Source organism: Vicugna pacos, chromosome 7, assembly GCF_048564905.1.
Source record: "Vicugna pacos chromosome 7, VicPac4, whole genome shotgun sequence".
Lineage (NCBI taxonomy): Eukaryota > Metazoa > Chordata > Mammalia > Artiodactyla > Camelidae > Vicugna > Vicugna pacos.
Window position 1 is genome coordinate 56,123,630 of NC_132993.1, and position 23,450 is coordinate 56,147,079.

General features: G+C 36.4%; 1 protein-coding gene across 1 annotated transcript; it reads left to right on the forward strand.

The window, feature by feature from the left end:
• The first annotated feature begins 4,319 nt into the window (after positions 1–4,319).
• On the forward strand, positions 4,320–11,056 carry NDUFA4 (NDUFA4 mitochondrial complex associated). The gene is made up of 4 exons (XM_006207597.4): positions 4,320–4,489; positions 5,596–5,684; positions 6,387–6,447; positions 10,841–11,056. The coding sequence occupies exons 1-4, from the start codon at positions 4,448–4,450 to the stop codon at positions 10,895–10,897; spliced, it is 249 nt and encodes an 82-aa protein (XP_006207659.1). The 5' UTR covers positions 4,320–4,447; the 3' UTR covers positions 10,898–11,056.
• The last annotated feature ends 12,394 nt before the right edge of the window (positions 11,057–23,450 follow it).

Consider the following 23,450-nt stretch of genomic DNA (forward strand, 5'->3'; position numbering starts at 1 on the left):
TAAGTAACCACAATACTAGTGAAAGAACATATTTATTTTTAGATTAAGGATAGCTGCAGAATCTTTCTTAATAAGTGAAGGTATAATTTGTATTTGTGTTATCATAAAAACAACTCTGGTTGTCAATTTATTTGCTAGAAAAACAATTAAATGCCTAAATGCAAACAGAATAAAAAATATAAGATTCTGCTTTCAATTTGCATTAATATAGTCATACTCCGTGGCTCACTTATCAAATTATTCCTCTGTAAAGAAGCTATTTATTTACTGTCACGGATTGATAACAACACACAATCACTATACATTCCAGAATTTTCTGGGCTTGAATTTTCAGAGAAATCATGCAAGAGAAATAATTTCTGGAGGGTGCTATTGGTATACTGCCTAGATTTTTTTTAGAGTTACTTACTGTACAACTTGCATTTAATTTGAACAGCTAATATTTTGATATTTTAACGTTGTTCACAAAATTAAATCAAAGGAAAAAGAAATCAAGAGGGCAAACGTCTCAGAGTGAAATGATAAAAAACAGCTCCAATTTATTAATTAAGCTACTATGCCCCGCAGTTGTTTCCTTCTGTGTTTAGCTATCAAACTTCTTAAGAGTCTTCACTGCCTAAAGGATAAAGTTCTAAATTTAAATTCTCAAAAATCTGGGTTAGCCTTTTCCATTTCATTTCCTCCTTATGCAACCTAAGCTCCCATTACCCTGAACTCATCTCAATTCCTTCCACACATTATGCTTACACTGTGAATTTTCATTTCTTCTGCCTTGTTCAGTCTGTATCATCTATATGGAAGCAAATATCCCCCCCTTTTTTCCTCTAAAATTCTAGACGCTCCATTCTCTATTGTGATAGCTTGCAAACTGACCGATTATTTCCTGAGTCCTTCTTTTCATTGTAGTATTTTGTCAGCTGTTGCCAATAATAACAGACATGTTGCTGACATACTCTTTGTCTGTCATGTCACTGAAAGCTATGAGTTCATCAGGGATGTTAACTGCCTCCCGATTAAATGAGAACTGTTTTAATGAGAACTGTTTTACCAAATGGCCTATCACTGCATAACACAGACTGCCATCCTTCTCGCCTCTGGTAATAGTTACCTTGTCTTCTGTTGCTGGGTCCTGAATCCAATGTCACGTATTTTAGGATTTTTATCATGATAACATGCAACCACACTTTCAGTGCCAAATTCTGTATTAGTCAGAATAGGCTAGGTTATGTTGCAGGAACAAACTACTCTCAAATCTGGTGACTTGCAACAATAAAGGTTTGTTTCTTATTCTTAATACATGTCCACCATAGGCCAGCAACATCTCTGCTCGAAGTAATTTTCAGCCTGATACCAAAAGCTGTATCTGTAACATTGCTGATCTTGTGGCAGACAGAAAAGACAGAACATGGCACAGGTTGGCTCTTAAAGCTTCTGCTTTTGCATGACACATGCCACTTTTCACATCTCATTGGAATAAAGCAAGTCATCTTATCAAGCCTGACATTAATGAAGTAAGTGATGTCCCCTTCCAGGGAGAGGCAGCAAGTATTTGTACACAATATAATCTACCAAACATACCAACCCTACCTACTTCTAAAGCTAAAATTTGTTTTTACAATATGTGTCTTCTACTATGGCTTCTTTTTCCAGACTGTCATTTTTAATCTTCCAGTTTCTGCTTAAAATAAAAGTCATAGACTCTTTCTCCTAACTTTAATGTGCAATTTAAACTTTTACAATTTGACATTTTGGTTAATATTTACTGAAATAGTTATATTCTGTAACCTTTGTTAACATTTCCAAAGGCATCACTTGACTACCTATATTACTGTTACTTCTAGAAACTAGGTCAATGACAAGAAAGGAAGCCACTGGATTTTACTTTCTTATAAACAGTGGCATTACCGTACACCTATTAACTTATTTTATTACCAACTGTTATCATTAAAAATAAAGTACTGCAAAGAGAGGCCTTCCCCCTCCCCATTTTTTAAATGAAAGCCTACCTACACTTACTGCTATTAGGTTTCTGTGTTCACTTCTAAGTATTTTCCGTGATCATTGTACTGATTTTTTTTTAACATAACCGTATTCCTTACCATAGTGTATAAGGTCAATGTCAGAGATACCTTCACAACCTCTCTGACCTCATTTTTGTTATGAATCAGCCACACTGGCCTCCTTTGAGCATTTTATGTACTTATTATTTTTTAAAATCTCAAAACCATTTCTCTTGACAATTGGAATGTTCCTTCCCCAGATTTTCACCAGGTTACCTCCTTTTTTAAAATCTAGGTTTCAGGTCAAATATTACCTCCTCAGAGGGACCTTCCATGTCTACTCGGACTAAAGTAACCTTTCCTCCATTCCTCTACGTCCTTTTCTCTCTCATTATTCTATTTTATTGGTTTATTACAATCTGAAATTACCTTATTTATTTGTTTAAGATTTGTCTTCCCAATCAGCACAGAAATTTCATTAGGGAGGAACAATTTTTCATTCACTGCTATCTCCCTAGTTAGAACAGTGCCAGATGCAGAGTAGAGGCTTAATATTAAGATTTACTGAGTGAATGAGAAAGATACCAGTCTTTCTAAGTTTCATAACATTATCTTAATAATCACCATTTATTTTTTTCCTATCTTGTTGGCCATATCTCCCCTTACAAGCATTACATATTGGAATTCCTCAACTCCATGTCCTTTGTCTCTCTTGTCACTCTACCTTCTCTCTCTAAAGAATCTCATTCAGTTATATGGCTTCATTTCTTATTAATAAACTGAGTCCTAAAGGTATTCCTCTAGTTTAGATCTCTCTTCTCCCCTACATAAATGCACCTGGATTTGACATAAACACATTATCTATCCTCTGTTGTTTCTTATCTCAATAATTGGCATCTACATCCACACAGCCAGTCAAAACTGAACCTCTGAAATTATCCTGGACTCTCCCTTCTCTTCACTGGCCTATATTTGACCGGTCATCAAGTCTTGTTGGTGCTACCTCTTAAATACCTCTGGAGTCTCTTTTTCACCATCACATTCCCTATACTAGTCCAAGCTACTATTATCTCTCACATGGACTACTGCAATGGCCCCTTAACCAGTCCCTCCCCTTTTATGCTTATCTCCTCTAATTCATTCTTCATAGACAGAGCAATAATTTAAAAACCACAGCATCTTGTTTTGCTTAACTCTGTAATGCTCTCAGCATAAAACCTATGATGTGTACGTAACCATTGGTCCAGCAGATCTGATCCCCTACCCCTTGCTCTCCCTCTTCAGTTCCAACCATACCAGACCTCCCTGACTTTTTTCCTCAAAAAGTCTCTTTAGTTTCAGACTGTCGCATCTATTACCTCGGTATGTACACCTGCATCCGTTTTCACTTGGTTAATGTGTACTCCTCCTTGAGGTCTAACATTACTTATTCGGAGAAGAATTTTCCTACTCTTTCAGACCCAATTATTTGTGTGATCAATTTGATTAACGCTTTAAGCCATGTATGAGGTTGGAGGGGGTTCAGATTGTCCCCAGCGTCCCCTTAAAGCCTGTTCCAGGGAAGACTTTTGGGAAACAACCACCACACCACAACCCAGTTAAATGAAAATTGTATCGGGGTACTGGAAAAGATTATGTATAGCGACACAACCAATGAAAACATATTTCTAGAATGCAACTTCGGGCCCAGGAACAGGGATAGTGGCAATGTCGCAAAGGTGTTGGAACATTCAAGCGAGTACCGGGAACCGAGGGTTTAGAGATCACACTGAGAGGACTACTGCTATCTTTAAGACATTAGACTAGTTTCTAACTTCTGCCCATAAACGACAGTTAAGGACAGGAAGCAGCTGCAGTACTTGCAAACCGCAGTCGCTGACCTTAGCGGCAAGAGACACGACCTGCCCTCCAGGCGCCCGGCGCTCGGCAGCCAAAGGCGCCGCGCAGCTCCCTCTGCGGCGGTCAGGGTGACCGGCGCGCGGCCAGCACGCGCGCCCCCAGCGCGTCTGCGCGCGGACCTGGCTCGCAGGCGCCTAGCAAAAGGACCCCGGTCGCGGAGCGCGCGGCCAGTCCGCCCCCATTTCTCAATACGGGTCCTCCCGAGAAAGTGCCTGTCTAGTCAATCGAAGAGTTTCAGTTTTGACACAAAAAATTACTCATAAGAAGTATGTATAGCATAGGAATGAGAATATTTCGCTTTGTAGTGGAATGCTGTTGGTTTGGCAAGGTTAGAGCGGATGCGTGAGGCGCTAGATCAAAGCAGGCACCGTTAAGGACAGCTGCATACGGGCCCTCCTGCCCAAGCTGCCCTCCGAGCCAGGGGTCCTTCAGGTGGGAGGTCCTGGGTGACTTTGGACGTCCGCTCCCCCTCAGTGTGGAGGCTGTTTAGTCTCGGGCCTTGCAGGTTTATTTTACTCTCCTTTTTGACTCGAGGCTTCTGTTTCGCCATGTTCCGCCATATCGTCGGTCAGGCCAAGAAGCATCCTAGCGTAAGTTCGTAAACCTTTTCCCAGTGTCTTCACTTGTCCGTCCTGTGTCGGCATGCGGTTGCCTCAGTTCCCTGGGAGCTTCCTCCTTCACAGTCACCGCTCCTCAGGGCTGGACCTGCCTCACTTTGTCCTTTTCTCCTGGTTATCTCTGGACCTTGAGCTCTGACTTTCTACGCTATGCACTGTGGGATTTGGGCAGGCAGGTGGAAGGTGAGAGATATCCTTGAGGAAAATAAAGTAGTGAACGTTGCAACTGCGGTGACCGCGCGTCCTTTTGCAGGTTGGTCGGACCATGAGGGATAGTTGTGCGCTGTGTGGGTTAGCGACCAGCAAAGGTTAGGTACCCTATTTGTTGTGGTGTCAAGGATCTTTACTGCATTGCACCACCAGGCCTTGAAGCAAATATGAGGGTCTCTGAACTTGCAATCCTCTGTCTTGACATTTTGGGGGATTTTGGTAGCTCAGAGTTTAATCATAGTTGAGTTCTTTTCTCTCTCTCATTTTCCCCCAGCATAGCAACGTGCTGTGGTCCTAAAACTTGAGTCACGTAGTCTTTAATCTTTGTCTTAATCCCGGTTGCGTAACCTCGCATTAAGCATTGGTAGGAATATGTTTTCAGGTATTATGCGTCAAACCGGTATCTATAATAGGTGTGTTTCCCTTTGCTCTTTGACTCTTTATTTCGCAGAATTTATGTCTTTCATAACATCTGTATAGAAGCAAGCTTAAGTAATTTGCTTCGACCTTGTCTTTCAAACCTTGAGATCAAAGAAGCTGGGAATTTAATGAGAGTGATGTATAAATATTAGATAAAGAAGACGTTATATTTTCTTGAGAAATTTAAAATTTGAATGTTATTTTTAACACATTAAGCCAGAATCATCTTCACATCTTTTGGAAATTCTATTTGTTTCTTTTGAACACAGTTATAGGAAACCTTATCTCCATATGAGGTCTATATTCAAATTTTAAGACAGGATCAAAAAATAGCAGTTTGAGACCTTGGAATTACATAAAAACGATTGCAGTCTTTGTTTATTTTTATCAGTGTGTAGCTATTTGACAGTATGTATTAAAATCCTTGTTTATTTTGTTTTTCTTTCCAGTTGATCCCCCTCTTCTTGTTTATTGGAGGAGGAGGTACTGGAGCAGTGCTGTATGTCTTGCGGCTGGCAATGTTCAATCCAGATGTCAGGTAAGTGAAAATATTTAGAACTTTGTTGGTTTTTCAAACTAGTATAGAAGTCACAGTCTTTCTAGGGAGGTACTATCATCATCAAGTAGTAGAAAGAACCAGAGTTTTATAGTTATACAGTAAGTTCAGATCCCGGTTCTGCTGTCATCATTTACCTTTCCTGGTTCATGAAATTATCTAAATTTCAGAGTCCCATTTTCTCATCAGTTGAGTAGAACTGCTAATATGTATCTTGCAATGTTGTGAGGATTGAGATAAAAATAACTGCTTTTATAAAATACTTAGTCAGGTTTGCTGATACCTTTAAATGTTTTTTGCCTGTTTTTCCACAATAGGGAATGTTTCTTTTTGAGGTTGGAAAAGAACAGGCATAGAAAAGATCTGGACATTGTTATTCTGTGCACATTTCTGTGTACCACTTCACTGGTGAAATAGAAAACGTTAGCAAAAGCTAAGCATAAAGTTTCTTGTTACTGGGTAGGGACAGAGACAGCTCTCTCAGGAGGCTGTGTTCTGCCTTTTTTCTGATTGATTACGCGGGATTGCTTAATATGGATCCTATATTACAACTCCATAATGAACACCATACTTCACCTAGTAGAAAATGGAATTGATCTATTCAAAATATTAGCTTTTTGAGTACAAAACTATTTTAAATAACGTTTTATTACTGTAACAATTATAATGTTTTATTTCTTTTAGTTGGGACAGAAAGAATAACCCAGAACCCTGGAACAAACTGGGTCCCAATGAACAATACAAGGTAAACTACAAAATTGTTTTGGAATTGCTGGAAAGTGTATTTTAATAAATTGTGTCACAGGGTAGTTTTTTTTTAATTGGATATGTAAGTAAAATTCCGTTATAATGAACTTAAAAGAGTTGCTAGGTTGTTATGTGAAATTACAATAGCATATTCTTTTTTTCTTTTTATGTTATTGGAACTTTATTTAGAGCTTGCTTTTTTTAAATTAAAGTCTAGTTTGTTTGTAATGTTTTCTTAATTTCTATAATGGCATATTTTTCCAATAAATATTTGTTAAAGGATTTTATTCAAAGACTTGACTCTGGATGTGAAATTTAAGATAATGTCTCAATTATACTGATTTTACTAAGAAAAAAAGAGATAGTAGAGCTCTCATTTAACATTTTCTTATATCTTAGTATAGTGCAGTCATTCTCAAACTTCAGTGAACAAAGGCATCAACTGGAGAGACTGTCAAAAAACAGGAGATTCTTCAGTTGCACTCACAGAGATTCTGAGTCAATTGATCTGTTGTGACTGAGACTTTGCATTTCTAATAAGATATTAATACTGTAATACTTGATCATAGACCATACTTTGAGTAGCACTAGTATAGTGGCTGGTTTGGTTGGCTATTCTTTCTTGTTGTTATGGTTGAACTGTTTCAGGTGAGAACTAGTAGGAAGAAATGAAGTCAGTTGAAACTTAAATTTTACCATAAACCTTCTAGATAAACTTTTTAATACCTTTATGGAAAAGTGGTTTTTGAAATAGCTCTTCCAAGGAATGATTTCATGGACTGAAACCATTTACTTTTATTTATTTTATTGAGATATAATTGACATATAGTATTGTGTAAGTGTACAACTTATTGGTTTGATGCATTTGTATGTTAGAGTGTGATTACTACAGTAGTGTTATCTAACACCTTTATCACATCATATAATGACTTTTGTGTTGGGAACAATTAAGAGCTAGTCTCTTAGCAACTTTGAAGTTTATAATAAAATACTCTTGAACTATAATCACTATATTGTGCAATAAATCTCCAGAACTTACTGATATACTAGTTGCAAATTTGTACCCTTAAACATCTCCCTAGTTTCCCCATCCCCAAGTCTCTGGTAACTACCATTCTACTGTCTGTTTTTACAAGTTCAGCTTTTTCAGATTCCACTTAAGTAATATCATATAGTATTTGTCTTTCTCTGTCTCACTTACCTCACTTAGCATAATGTCCTTAAGGTCCATTCATGTTGTCGCAAATCTGAGACCAGTAATTGATTCCCCAAACATAGCTTTACTTATGTGTAAAAATTTTGTGTACAAAGATAAACTCTTGCAATATTAGAGGTGGGATGGCAGCTTTATTAGGGTATGATCTGCATACCAGACAACTTACCCATTTAAGTGCATTTTTCTGCCATACGAGGCTGCTTCATCTAAAGAAAGAAATAGCAGTTTCCTTGAGCACTCTCAAGAAGAGGTGTCCTGACCAAGGAGTGTCCAGGACCCCAGCGGATATACCTCCATCATGGAGATGGATGCTATCATTACTGATAACAGTAACTTTTAAGATAATTATCACCTTTGCTGATGCCAAGCTTTCCACTCAACCGTATGATTATAATTTGGTTTCCAAATCTTTAATTTGGCTTCCAGATCTTGCTACAAGAAACACATATAAATGCACTGGTGAAGCTGAAGTGAGCCATCTAATCTGTGTCACATTTTGCCTCAAAAAACAATACACAGGCATCCTGATTTATTTTTTCTCTCCTGTAAATTCAAGTCCATTCTAGAGAAGATTCCATATCCAATAAACTTAAAAACAAAACAAAACAAACAAAGAAAAAAACAGGCCTTGGTCCTTCTACCAAAAAGCACATTGGAGATTTTGGGTATGTAGTTCAGAAAGCTCCCCAGTTGATTATGATAATGAAGCCAGTTACCAGTGTTCCAGAACATGAACGCATTCCAGTACAAGGCCATGTGAACTGGAAATGGAATGTTGCTGCAACAAAAATCTAATGTGTGTGGCATAGGTTGGGCTGTGAATAGCTATGACACTGATATTAGAGACTGGAAAGATGAATCATTTTATATACTGGCAAAATATTTGATAAACTATCACCTGCTATAACTTGGAAAATAGACCATGTGCTTGAAGAGTTCGTTATAGAAAAGGATTTTGGAAGACAGAATGTTAGTGGACTATTGCTGGCTGAATTTGCCAAGAGATGAGCTTGTAGAAGAATTGAGAATTTGCAAGCAGAAATAAAAGGGAACCAAGTCCAGAAACTTGTGAGCCTGGAGTGGATGATGTCTGCTACTGCTTCTAAAGCCAAACAGTGAGATAGACTAGATTATTCTCCGTCTATCACTCACTTCCCTATACCTAAGAGGTCTTTTTTGTATGATCACTGACTTACAGGTTTGGCCATGTGACTTGCTCTGGCAAATCAAGTGAGGAGAAGTGATATCTGCCACTTCTGAGGAAATGTGTGGTTGCCCCATTGTTCTTTTCCATGTGTCATGAGACCAGATTGACAGTTAAGGGCTGCTCATTCAGCCCAGGATTAGAATGAAGAGAACATAGAGCAGTCAGAACATCAAAGGCCTAGCAACACCTCTCAACTGAATAAAATGCCCCAAAGCCAAGATCACAGAATATGTTGTGCCTTCCCAACTCTTGTTCCAGAGACCTTCAAGGTAGCCATCATTAAATTGAGAAAAAGAATGGGGACATGGAAGCTGAAAAATAAACCAAATTTGAAAATTACTTCCACAGAGAGTTTTGATACTGGTACATGGAACTGAATAAAAGCAAATACATCATCAGAAGCCTGCTTAATTTTGAGAAAATTAGCAAAGATACTGTAACCTTTCCACTGTGCTTGGGTATAGGGGCTAGATCCTGCTTCTTACTCAGTGTTTGGCAAGTCATATAACTTGATCTTCAAGTGGCCTCTTTTATAAAGTAAGAATGAATAAGGTGATAATTAAGATAAATGTAAAGCATTCTGCCCACAGTGCCTGGGATCTATTAGAAGAGCCCAATACATTTTGTTTCCCTTAAAATATAACTTGCAGTTCCTTTTAGAAGTATTCCCTCTAATATTTAGTTAATATGTTAGAGATGATATAGTTAGTTTAAGTCTCACAGTCTAGGTTCAATTGCTTTATTCAAGAACACTGAAAAAATACTGCTTTATGACTCCAACATACTTTTCTGTTTGTAAAAGTCTGTATATGTATCTCAAAGATAAGCTTTACAATCTGGGAATTTTTCTTTTAAAGTCAAGTAAAATAAGAAATTTTTCAATTAGAGATAAAGAAGTTAGGATATGTTTGGAGAAATAAAAAGAATTTGAAGAAATAATGGACACACATTTATGAGCTTCTTGCTTAAAAACTCTGAAGAAAATGTTAATAATTCTGCAATTTTGATTCTTTTGGAGTTAAATAATGTAGTCTTCAACTAATTATAGCACAACCTCTTCAGTATTCTTTGGCACAAGAATGAGTAAACTCAAGATTATAGTCTTATTTGGGCTTATGCACAAATCCTAATGTTTCTTCAGTAGAAATTCTGGAGCAGTTTGAAGTATAAATCATTAAAAAAATTATTGAGAGGTAGAGGCAATATTTTAAGCAATCGTAGTAAGACAATTTCTAAAATTAATTTAAATTTAATATAAGGAAATTGAGGGAAATTTAAAAATTTCCAAATATACACTACTTAAAAGCAAAAGTACAATATCATTTAAAAGCTTTTGTACCAAACGTGGTCAAGCATGAGTTTGATTTTTGATGCATTCTGGGTTAGGAAATTAAGAAAACTTCTAAAGTTAGGAAATTAAGAAAACTTATAAGTGAGAGACAGAAAATAGAAAAGCCGTCAAAGCAAGCCATTGTGTGTCTAAAAAGTTATGTAAATCACACAACAAAGTATTTATATTACTAGCCTATCTTGGTTGCTAGAAATCTTTTCCATCTAAATTATAGCACTTTGGTAACCAAATGGGGATGATAGTTCCTGGTATTCCTCTATTCTGTTGGAGATTCACCCATGTACTTAGTGAAGATGGAAGTAAAAACATAAGAAGTGGAAGTATATATCAGAAGGAATTACTATTGACCTTGAAATAGAAGAACTTTTTTATAGGTTCTGACTAACAGATTATAATAATACTGCTCTTCAGAGGTAGATTGAATATTTTTACAAAACCATTATTAAAGGACTGGAATTTTACTGTCTTTGTTTGAATGACTTTTGTATTGTAAAATATTCCTAAAAAAAATTCATGGCTGTAATTGTTACTATAGAAAACTGAATAAAAATAATTCTAAAACTTCTGTACCATCTTTGTGTATTTGATTATCTAAAATATCTTTCTTCTTTTCCAAGTTCTACTCAGTGAACGTAGATTACAGCAAACTGAAGAAAGAAGGTCCAGACTTCTAAATGAAATGTTTCACTCTAAAGCTGCTTAGAAATGAAGGTCTTCCAGAAGCCATCCGCACAATTTTCCACTTAACCAGGAGATATTTCCCCTCTAAATGCATGCAATCATGTTGATGTGTTGGGGTTTACACTGATTAATAAATATGTGAAACTTGATAATGTGTCACTATTTAATGCTGAAAATCTACTCTGAACTTTATAACTTATGGTATAGGAAATAAGCTATTAGAATTTGAGGAATTTCTTGCGTTTCTGTAGTTTGTGTAATTTTGAAAATAGCACTTTAAGCTGCTTTAATAAGACACTTTGATTTTGTGTATAGGCCATTGATAACTAGATATTTAACAACTGGAACTAGAACTCATTCAAAGTTAGATTGGGAAGAATATTCAGGCCTCTTTGGCATAGGCAGAATAGAAACCTGAATTTCTGTTACTGGAGGATGTTGAAGTATGTGCAGTATTGCTGATGATGGATTTTACCATGACATTTTCTTTGCTGAAGATTTTCAAGGTTGTCAGTCACTGCCTGGTTGGGAATTGTAGCTGGATCTGAGTGTGTCACTACTAACCATGAAGCTAGTGGGCAAGAAGAGATCTTGAGAACTACTGCTGAGTCATGGCAGGTTTTCAAAGGCTAGGAATTATGTTATTAGCAATTTAGAGATGAGAGAGTTATCTTTTTAGAAATGGGCTATGGAATGAGAATTTGGTTGGAGAAAATGTTTGTGTATTGATGTGACCCATTATGTGGCTCTGACCTTTTAGCTGGGTCTCAAATGAGCCATTGAGTAGAACATTTCAGTGGTTCAGTGGTGACTAATTAAGAATTAACCATCTGTTAGGTTTTCACATAGGTATATATAAATCATGCCATCAGAGAAACTTTTGAGGAATTTAGTTAGGCAGTTTTGGATTTTAATATATAGGTGTATAATATAAATATTTTGTTGTTTAGCACATATTTACATGTCAGGAACTGAACTAAATGTTTGAATTATGTGGATTATCTGAAATACTAAAAAAAATTTTTTTAGACAGTAAGGAAACTAAGACTTGGATTAAATTGTTCAAGTTCATTCTGTAAGTCAAATGTGGATGTAGTTGCCCATCAGTATCTGGAGGGGATTTGTTCTAGGACCCCTCACAGATACCAAAATCTGCAGATGCTCAAGTTCCTTATATAAAACAGCATAGTGCAGTCAGACTTTGTCCAAGAATGCAGAACCTGTGAATATGGAGGGCCAGCTGCATTTGAATCCAAGTAGTCATGAAACGAGTGCAGAGTACATTTCACTTACTTGACTGTTCATTCTTTAATTTCCTGTGTCTCTTGAATAATTTCAGTCTTTAGAGCAGGATTTCTTAGCCTTGCCATTATTGACTTGCTGAGTCAGATAGTTTATTGTAGTGGCCTGTCCTGTGCATTTTAGCGTATTTAGCAGCATACTGCCGCTATATGCCAGTAGCTCTGCTCCCCTCCCCAGGTTGTGAAAACCAAAATGCATCCAGACATTGCCAGATATTTCCTAGGGGGCAAAAACTGCCCCATTCCCACCCATGTTGGGAACCACTCTAGAAGCTTTGGTACAAATCACCTCAAAGTTTAAAACTGTGTAAACCAATACAGGGCCTTAGTTACAAATAGCTTAAGTAATTGAAATACTTAAAAAAAAAAGTAGTTCCAAGTAAATGCTGCATTAAGAAATTAGAAGGAGCATTTTCTAGTATTGAAGACAGTTGTGTGGCTCTTTAAAGATTCTTTAAATAGTATTCTTTTAGTGCTCAGTATTCCCACATAAAAATGAATGTAAATTTTGGCATGAGATACAGTATGACTTGAAGAAACTACATCCTGTTACTGCTGTTGAAGAAGCTACAATGGCAATGGAAGTAGATTGTCACTTAGGACTGCATCAGATGTCAGTGCTGCCCGGAAAGATAACACGCTCTTTTCTTTTTTTTTTTTTTCCTTAAATGAATTTGTTTAGAATTATGCTTTTACTGTGCTGCTTATTTAAGGCTACAACAGACTATTTTGTCAATTCCTCATCCTAATGAGATCACCAGGCAAAGCTGCATTTAAATGCGGATGTTGCCTTGTAGCATTTATGTGTACTTGAAAAAGTGCAGTTTTTCAGAATTGACACAAACTTCCCACTAGGTACTTGAATGAAGAGCCAAAGTAAAACTATATTAAATTTTGCTTTTTTCAAGTTTATTAACCCACCCTTATCAGGTTTTACCCATAACACGCCACTGAAAATATTTCTGTTTAGGTCATTGATGACCTTCACATTTCTAAATTCAAAAAGTAATTATCAGTACTTACTCTGGCCTAATAGTAACAGTTGAGCCAGTTCCTCCTTGAAACGTTTTCTTCCCTCAGTCTCTAAAACTACATATTATCTTTTTTTTCCTTTTACATCATTGGCTTTTCTCTCAGTCTTTCGGTGGTACATCTTCATCTATATGAGGTTTTAATGTTGGAGTGCCCCAAAGGAAAAAAACTTTGGACCTTTTCACTGTACTCTTCATCCAGTCTCATATTTTCAAATACCGTGCTTTGAATGTCCATGGTAATTTTTCAGATGAGGACTTTTAATGTGTGTGTGTATGTATCTCTGTTCACTTGACCTCTCGATATGGATGTCTAATAGGCATCTTAAATTTGATACATCCAGTTTGAACTTGTGAACATCTCAATTCCCACATCCATAATCCTCAGTCCCACTGTCTTCAGTCATGTCAGTTTATAGAACGTCCTTGTGGTAGTAGTTCAGGCCAAAATCCTCACAGTCATCATTAGTCTTTTAAGTCTTTAACACTTCACATCCAATATACCTATCATGTTTACTCTACCTTCAAAATAATACCCAGAATTTAACTTTTCAATACACAATTGACCCACTGTCACCTTGGTCCTAAACCATCATCCTCTAACCTGGATTATTAAAATAACCTCTCAGCTGGTCTCTGTACCTACAATCTGTTCTCAATACAGCAGCCAAAGTGATTTTTAATATTAAATTTATAATGACATTCGTTTGCTCAAAACTCACTAACATTTCCCTATTTTACTCGATTAAAGCTACATATTTAAAAAAAACAAAAAACCAACCAAACTTTCTGACCCTTTTTACTGTTCTTCATTTTGCTCCCATACCACCAAGTGGATTTCCTAGATCCTCCACAAACAGAAATATATCCCTGCCTCAGGGCTTTGCATATTCCCTTTCCTGGCTTGGGATTCTCTTCCCTGAATATTGGCATGGCTTGCTCTCTGTTTTTTCTGATCTTTGCTCCAGTGCCACTTTTTCAATGAGGCTTTCCCTGTCCAAAATTTCATACCTTATTTCATTCTCCTCACTTTTTATCTCCTTTCCTTTCTTTTACCTCGGTACTTATTACCATTTAATATGTAATTAGCTTATTTTGTTATAAATTCCTTCACTAAAATATAAGTTTATTTTGGCAGAATAAGCATTATTTAAATATTAGCTATTATAATTATAAACCCTGGAATTCATTTCTTTTCTTCCATCAGAAACTTTAATGGGAAACTTCTGAAAGTCATGTTATATAAAACTTAAGGAAAGAAAAGGACTTCAGTAAAAGCTCACCTAACTAGCAACAGTCTGAACAAATAATCCTTTATTGCAAATATCATTGATTTCAACATGTAGACAAGGTGACCCCCTTTTACACCAGAGCTGTAAGGCTAAGAAGTGTGATTTATGTTTCTCCCTAGGTTTGCTAAAAAAATCCCTGCCCACATAGCATGTCATAATAATGTTCCACTGTCTCTGGTTTACATTAAGACTCAGTGAATTAAAATTTTGATATGTAGGTCATCTCTCCTTGGTTGAAAATGATACTGAGTTAATCCATGCCTGATATTGAAAGATTTTTTTTTGATGCTGTTTGAATGATAAATAGCATCTGGAAGAATTTTTCTCAGGTCTCTTTCCCTGATACTGTTTTTTAATCCTTACAGGCACTAGTTTATGTATTCTATAATAACCTGTTCTGTATGTTTCTCATCCAGTCTTTTCTAAGAAAAGAGTTAATGCTACACAGAATTTTCAGACTCCATATTAATCCATCCGAAATGAAGATACTTTGTAATCTTAATTTGTTTTTGACTGGTCAAAGAGTAATTTATCCTTCCTTGTTATATAGTATATTTAAACATCTTAAGTTACAAAGCGACTTTGTTAGAAGAATCCTGTTAAATTGCCTTAATCCTATAATTCTTATAAGGGTTTTGTTTGATGTTCCCTTATGATCACTACTTGCAGTGATGTGCAGGTAAATGTTTAACAACTGGCTCTCCAGGGGAAAGTCCTGACTTGTAGCTTTGCCAGTTTCTGTGATTGGCAGATTAATTCCTTCCTCTAAACTAATCCACTTCCTAATTCCTGGAGCATGAGAATATATTAGGTTATATGGCAAAGGAGAAGTAAGGTTTCACATGAAATAAATGTTGCTAACCAACTGACCTTAAAAAGGGGACATTTTCCTGGATTATTCAGAGCCCAGAGCGATCAGAGGAGTCCTTAAAAGTGAGAGGGAGGCTAAAGAAGAAAGTCAGAGGGAGGTGTGACTATAAAAGAATGGTCAAAGAAATATAATGTTGGCTTTAAAGATGGAGAGAGGGGGCCATGGGCTAAAGAACGTGGGAGGCCTCTGGAAGCTGGAGAATCTATAGAAATGGATTCTCTTAGAGCTTCCAGAAAGGAGTTCAGCCCAATGAGACCTATGACACACTTCCAACCTGTATAACTGTAAGATAATGAATCTGTTTTGTTTTAAGCCACTAAATTCGTGGTAATTTGTTACAGCAGCAATAGAAAACTAATACATCCACTATGGCAGAGTTTAAGGTCCCATCTTTGACTGACTGATCAAAGGCTGGAAAAAGATGAGAAGAATCAGCTCCTAAGAGTTGATGTCCAACTGACTCCAGCACATCACTGAGTGGACTCAAATAAGAAAAGTTTTGTTCATTTTCTCCCTATATTTCATAGTAGAATAACAAACTCAATAAAAAGTGACTACTTGAAAACCTCATCCTGTCATTAATCTGTTTCCTAGTATATTTTCCCCCCTTAAAACTTAACTTAGCTGGAAGGTAGGAAGTGAGCAAGTAGGGAGGGGAAAGAAAATGGACAGAGTACTCATGCTGAACAGTTTCTGAGGGGTTACTACAGTGCAAATGATGTTCCATTTAGTTGAAAAAAATTAAATCCCCAACATAGTTTAAAATTTTTACACTAATATGAAAACTACTGCTCTTTTATAAAGTGTTTTTTTTAAATTTCTCACTGAAACTAATTTAAAAGTCAGGATCACATAGGCCAAAGAGAATAGAGTTTGAATTACAAAGAACTTGGTTTTAATCCCTGTCCAGAAAAAAGAACCAAAAAGAAATTAAAAAACACCATAATAGAAAGGAAGAATGCCTTTGATGGGCTCTATGTAGCCTGGACACAGCTGAGGAAACATCTCTGACCTAGAGGATTTATCAGTAGAATCCTTGGAAACTCAAAAGCAAAGAGAACAAAGACTAACATAAACAAAAAACCCCAACAATAACAAAAAACCAACAGAAAAACCAAGGACTGGGGCAACCACAAAAGGTGAAACATACACTTAATAGAAATAGAGGAAGGAGAAGAAAGAGGGAAAGGAGCAGAAGAAATTTTTAAATAATGACTGAGAATTTGCCAAAATTAATGCCGTAAGTCAACCCACAGATCCAGGAAGCTCGAGGACACCAAGCAGATAAATGCCAAAAAACTACTCGTAGGCATATAATTTTCAAACTACAGAAAGTCAAAGGTAAAAAAACCTGAAAGAAGCCAGAAAAAAAAACAATTACAGCAATAATTACACGTGGCTTTCCATCAGAAACCATGCAAGCAAGAAGAGTGGAGTGAAATATTTGAAGTGTTTTGAGAAAAAAACTCACCACCCTAGAATTCTGTGCCCTGCGATCTTATCATTCAAAAGTGAAGGAAAAAAAAAAAGTGAAGGAGAAATAATGACTTCCTTAAACAAAGTTGATGTAATTTGTTGCCAGTAAATCTGCCCTGCAACAAATGTTAAAAAGAAGTTCTTTAAGAGAAATAATGTAGGTCAGAAACTCAAATCTACATAAAGAAAAGAAGAGCATTGAAGAAGGAATAAGCGAAGGTAAAATAAAAATTTTAATTTTTCTTCATAATTTATCTAACAGATAACAGTTTGTTCAAAATAATAGTACCAACAATATATTTCATTATGTGCTATAGCTTCAATGCCGTCGCAATCAAAATCTTGGTAAGTTATTTTGTAGATATTGGCAAACCGATTCTAAAGTTTTTATGGAGAGGCAAAAGAGTCAGAATAGCCAACACAATACTGAAGGAGAACAAAGTTGGAAGGCTGACAGTACCCAACTTCAAGACTTACTATAAAGCTACAATAATCAAGACAGTGTGGCACTGGAAAAGAATAGACAAATAGATTAATGAAACAGAATAGAGAATCCAGAAAACATGGTACAGCCACTTTGGAAAACAGCGTGGTGTGTTTTTTATGTAACCAAACGTACTTTTATTATAGGAGCCAGCAATTTCTCTCATTGATATTTGCCCCAAAGAGTGGTAAACTTGTGCTCACAGAAAAACTAGTCTGTATGTAGGTATTTATAGTAGCTTTATTCATAATTGTCAAAACTTGGAAGCAACCAAGATGTCCTTCATTAGCTGAGTAGATAAAATATGATATATCCAGACCATTGAATATTGTTTAGCACTAAAAAGATATGACCTATCTAGCCATGAAAAGACATTGAGGAAACTTAAATACATATTACTAAGTGAAAGATGCCTGAAAAGTCTCCATACTATATGAGTCCAACTACATGACATTCTGGAAAAGGCAGAACTATAGAGACAGTAAAAAGTTCAGTGGTTGCCAGGGATTGGGGTAAGGGGTCGGGAAGGGATAAATACTTGGAATACAGAGGATTTTTAAGGCACTGAAAATACTCTATTTGATACCTTAATGGTGGATACATATCATTATACACTTGTCCAGTCCCATAGAATGAATACCAAGTGTGAACCATACTGTAAAATGGTTGTGATGTGGGTATATGGGAAATCTCTGTACCTTCCCCTCAATTTTTCTATGAACCTAAATCTGTTCTAAAAAAAAAAAATCTTAATAAAAAAGAGAAGAAAAGAAAAAAAGATTTAAAAAAAATCCAGAATGTGAGTTTCAGCCAATCTGCAATTCTTTTTCCCCTTGCACCTCTCATAAGACATGGCCATGGACTTTATATTTATGATGACTACAAAAACTTTACATGTATATCTACTTCCCCATTTCACACATTTTGAATGCTGCACTGAGGTTTTCTGTGTATCCATGAGAACAGGGTCTTTGTCTGTTTTGCTTATCATTGTATCTCCAGGGCCTACATTGTCTGCACTTAATAGACCTGCAAGTATTCATTGATTGAATATATAGAACATAATGTGATTGCAGAGGTTTTTGATTTATAGACATTTTCTGAGTGATAGTATAACTTAATTTGTAGATAGTAGCTGAATTTTGAATGAATGTTTAGAAATGAAAATTCAAGTGCTTATAGGTTATTAAAATGAAAATAAAATGCAATAAAATATTTTTATAAGCACGTAAGGAATTCATATATAAAACAGCAATAAAATAGCTATTGAAAAACCTTAATTACTGACAGTTTACCAGGTAGACACCTTATATGATGTTTCTAGATGGAAGCTATTAATTTGAATTACTCTAGAAAAATAATGTATATGGGCATTTAAAATTTATCATTATAATGTGGTGATACACCCCATCTTTTTTACTAGAATCCCACAGTGCCTAACAGTCATGAATAAATTTATAGACTTGTTTTTCATACTGAAGCAAAATGACTGTGAGCATGAAATGTCCTCTTCTTTTAGGTTCCTTACTGCAGGCAAGTAAAACAAAGGACCTAATGGATAATGAGAATAAATTACTCCATGGAAAAATAAGAACTGTTTTTAATTTTTAACTCTATAAACCAGGAAACAAAATAGATCACATTGCTGGTCAGTATTGGTACAAAATGTATTTTTAATTCTAGTTTAACTTGATTTTCAAATAGTTGTAATTTTTGAGTTGCAACTAAATGTTGCCAGGAGAAGAAAATGAGTTTGGTATTTCCTGGGTTATCAATATGTAGACAGGATCACAAATCATAAACACTTGCAAGAAATACAGTGCTATTTATTTTTTAGAATGCAGTGAGAATTAGTTCACTGGAAAGAAAACAGAAAGAAATTTTAGCTAATTTATATTGTTTCTTAAAAGCACAAACCTAATAAAATACAATGTTAGAAAAGAAATGCTTAGAAAGCAAAGAACATGGAAAAAGATTGAATAATCAGACTGCTAGGGACAAAAAGTAAAGCTTAAGGAATTAAGGGGATTAATTTTGTTCTTGCTTCTGTAATGGATAGGGAGGGAAAAAAGAGAGCTCTTGTTTAAATGTGCAAGGCTATTGACAGGGGTTTTCTCACTTTTTATCTTCACATCAGACCGAATGGGCTGCCATTATTTTACTCATTTCCATATCAAAAAAAAAAATAAAGTTCAGAAAGTCTGATTGAATAAATGATTCAAAGTCATACTACCAGCTTATAAGAGCAAGAATTTGAATCTAGATCTATATAGCCCCAAAGTTCATTCTCTTTCCCCCATACTATGTCTCTTTAGCAAGATTCTCTCTATTTGCTGCTATGCTTGTCATGGGTTGCCAGTAATTGCGAATCCTTACACCGTCGACAAAATGATCTGGCATTGCAAATCTACAACCTGATGGGAGGGGCTTAAACTTCCCTTAACTGTAGCTTACTCTTCTCATTGCCTTTGGGTATTTTAATTCCTATTTTAACAGATGAAGAAACTGGAGTATTGGACTTAAGTAAATTGTGGTTACATAGAACACAAATTGCTGAAGTGGAATTTGTAACCAGGAATGGTAACTCCAGAGCACTCACACTTAACCACTGTGCTAAAATGCCAGGCCTCACAGAAGAGGAAATAAAATCCCTTTTCCCCACTGCAAATTTCATTATCTCCCGGTGATTTATGCTGCTTGTGGAAAGGTGGCTGCGGATGAGGGGGTGAAGTGTGGAGGGAAGTTAGAGGAAACATAACTGAAATTCAGTTTTTTAAATTAATTACTCTGGTGTTTGTTTCATGGCTCATACCAGCTTTTGATATATATTGTGAGAGGAAGGAAAACAAAAGGTATACTTGGATAGTGATAAATAGGGATATAAGTTGTAAGTTTCATAGCATAAAGTATGCAAGCTGGTAATCAGAGATAAGACTGAAATGTGTGTTGAGGACAGATCAAGAAAGGAAGAAACGATAAGATTTGATTTTACATGGTAGTTGAAGAGGAGCATTTATGATGGAAACAATCAGAGATTTGCTTTTAGGAGACTATTCTGGTGGAGTTGTACAGGGTGAATTAGGAAGGGGAGATATTGGAATCAAAAAGTCTAACTGAAAAACTATTAAAAATAATTTACACTACATGTATTTATTAGGGAAATATTAATTGTTAAAACAGAACAATCCCCCATCTTAATCATCTTGTGCTGCCATAACAAAATGCCATAGACTGGGTGGCTTAAACAACAGAAATTTATTTTCTCACTGTTGTGGAGGCTGGACCTCTGTAATTAAGGTGCTTGCATGGGTTGGTTTCTGGTGAGAACGTGTCTTAGTGTGTAGCCTTCTCTCTATGTTATCATGTGGCAAAGGGAGGGAAAGCAAATTCTCTGATGTCTCCTTAAGAGGTCACTAATGCCGTCATGAGGGCCCCACCCTCATGACCTTATCTAATTACCTCCCAAAGGCCCCATCTCAAGTACTATCATATTGGACTTTAGGGCTTCAACATACAAATTTTGGGGGAACACAAAAATTCAGTCCACAGTATCCTAAATTGTCATGGCTTAACACAGTAGGATTTAGTGAAGTTTAGCACATGTGTTCCTTGGCAGGAAGTTCTCAACATGGGTCATATTCAGGGACCCTTCTGTGTTGTGAGCCTACCCTCTTATAGGACCTTGGCATTTATTTGGCAAATGGGTAAAAAGAATGAAGACTCATACCTGGGAGGTTTTATAGGACATACCTGCAAATGGTTCACATCACTTCTGTCATACTCCTTATACAATAACTCATCCATGTGTCCACAGCTAACTGCAAGGGAGACAGACTGGAAAATGTACCATGGCTCTATCAGTCAAGATAGGTTAGTTTATGCTGTTATAAAAAGCAACACCAAAAATTTCATTGATTTCCTACCGAAAGTTTGTTTCTCACTCATAGAATATTTCCAAAACAGGTCAGTAAGTAGCTCTGCTTATCATAGTCACTCTGCACCCCAAGCTAATGAAGACCTTATTTCCTAGGGCACTATTCTGGTCACCATAAATCTGACTTATTCCTCTTCTCTTAAGCAAAGTGATCACTGCCTAATTTACACCTAGATATGGAATTAACCCCAAAATTGAGATTGATCCCTGAATGATACATAATAGTTTCTACATCAGGGAATGATATGTAGTTGTTTCTAGGTTTAGTTTGGACATAGCTCCTTTTGATCCAAAACTTAAGAATTATAAGACAAACTATGTGCATCACACATACTCAACATATAATATATAATTGCATAGCATACAGGATAACCCCAATTAACATACCCATTCAGAAAGAGGAAGAATGGGAACACACAGCAGTCTCTGGCTCATTAAAGTACTGAAATCTCTCCATCTTATAAAGGTCCCCTACCCTAGGGATGGGGAGTGTCCATTGATTGGGTCATTCCATTGTTCTCTTTGGCTCTCAGGTATTCTCTTGTGAACATTCTTTCCTTCCAATATTCCTCTTGGTCTCATCTAAAATAAACAGTGAACAATATGCCCGCCCTGGAGGCTGAATAGATTTTTTGTTTTCTGTCTGAGAGTGGTTGGAGGCCAGGATTGTTCTAAGACTCAAAAAGTCACAGATATTTCTAGTCTAAGCTCATGATTTATTTGACAGAAAAATGCTCTTGTAAACTTAATAGGCATTTAATCTGATTCCAGTTACTTTTATATGCCTATGACATACCTGTAGTTCTTTTTTTAGACATACTTGGGTTTACTATATATATTTTCTTTCTTATCACCTTCTGCTTCCTCTCTCTGTCTGTTACGCTCACTCACACTCTCACTACGATCTCTTAGTGTTTCACCTTAATTGGAGTACCTTGGGCTTACCAGACTTCAGTGGCAAAAGCATACCCTTAATTTATTTGCCTTGGATCATTTTGACCAACTGAAAGCATATACTGGGTGCCAACTCAATTTATTCACAAACCTTACCATTGATCTTTGCCAGAAAGCTCAGTTTTAATCAGTCTTTCCTGCTCAAAGCTCTTTTCTCTTTTATCTTTCATTATTTGGGTTTGAGAAAAATTACCTCTTTCAGCCCTACAAATCACTATATTTGTGCATTCTCTCTAAACCTGCATATTACCCATAGTATCAGCCAGTTCTTTTCATGAGTGTCTCATTTTCTCATTTTCCTGTGATACTTCATTTAATGTAGGCAGTGCCAACCAAAACATGTTAAACTTCTCAATCTTTACCTTTAGGGTCACAAGTTCATTAGGTATACAATTTTCCATCTAATCTATTTTTGGTGGCAGGTCTGTAGAATGTTTTCCATGGCATAGTATTGGACAACTGTATTTTCAACCTCTGAAAGGAGTTTCCTCATCACCTGTTGCCTGAATCCAATGTCACGTTATTTAGGTTTTACTGTTATGGCAGCACCTGGCTGGTAAGTACTAATTTCTACATTTTCCAGGATAGGCCAGATTATGATGTAGAATAAAAACTCCCAATTCTCAGTGGCTTACCAAACCAAAATTTATTTTTCTTTCATGCTACATGTATAGTGTGGGTTGGGCGAGAGTTTCTGTTCATAACAGTCACTAAGGAATCAAGGCTAGTGGAGGTTTCACATAAACACTTTCTTCCAAAATCATAGGGTGACCATGCCATTCTGGTTTGTCTGGATCTTTCCCAGCCTTAGCACTGAAAACCCTGCTTCCCATGAACCCCATTAATCCCAGTCAAACAAGAGCAGTTTGTCTGAGACTGTTCTGATCTTCAGTCTGGAAGTTCTGTGTTCTAGGAAACCCCTCAGTTCTAGGGAAATTGGAGTAGTTGGTCCCCTCACACAAACACCGTAGTAGTGGGAAGGAAATGTTACTCTTAAGGCATCAGCCCAACAATGACACCTACCACTTCTCCTTCCTTTCTTTGGTCAGTGGAAATTGGATGGCATTGCCTGAAATCAAAGTTGGCAGAGAAGAGCGGCTGACCATGTGTCTGTAGGGCAGAGTCAGAAATATTTAGTGAACAGCACAAAGAACTTCCACTAGTTCTGTTCCGAGGAAGATGACAAAATGGCTTGATAAGCAG

Coding starts and splice junctions, on each gene's coding strand:
- NDUFA4 (XM_006207597.4), top strand. CDS start 4,448: ATGTTCCGCCATATCGTCGGTCAGGCCAAGAAGCATCCTAGC. Junction 5,685..6,386: donor ATGTTCAATCCAGATGTCAG/GTAAGTGAAAAT, acceptor TATTTCTTTTAG/TTGGGACAGAAAGAATAACC. Junction 6,448..10,840: donor GTCCCAATGAACAATACAAG/GTAAACTACAAA, acceptor TTCTTTTCCAAG/TTCTACTCAGTGAACGTAGA.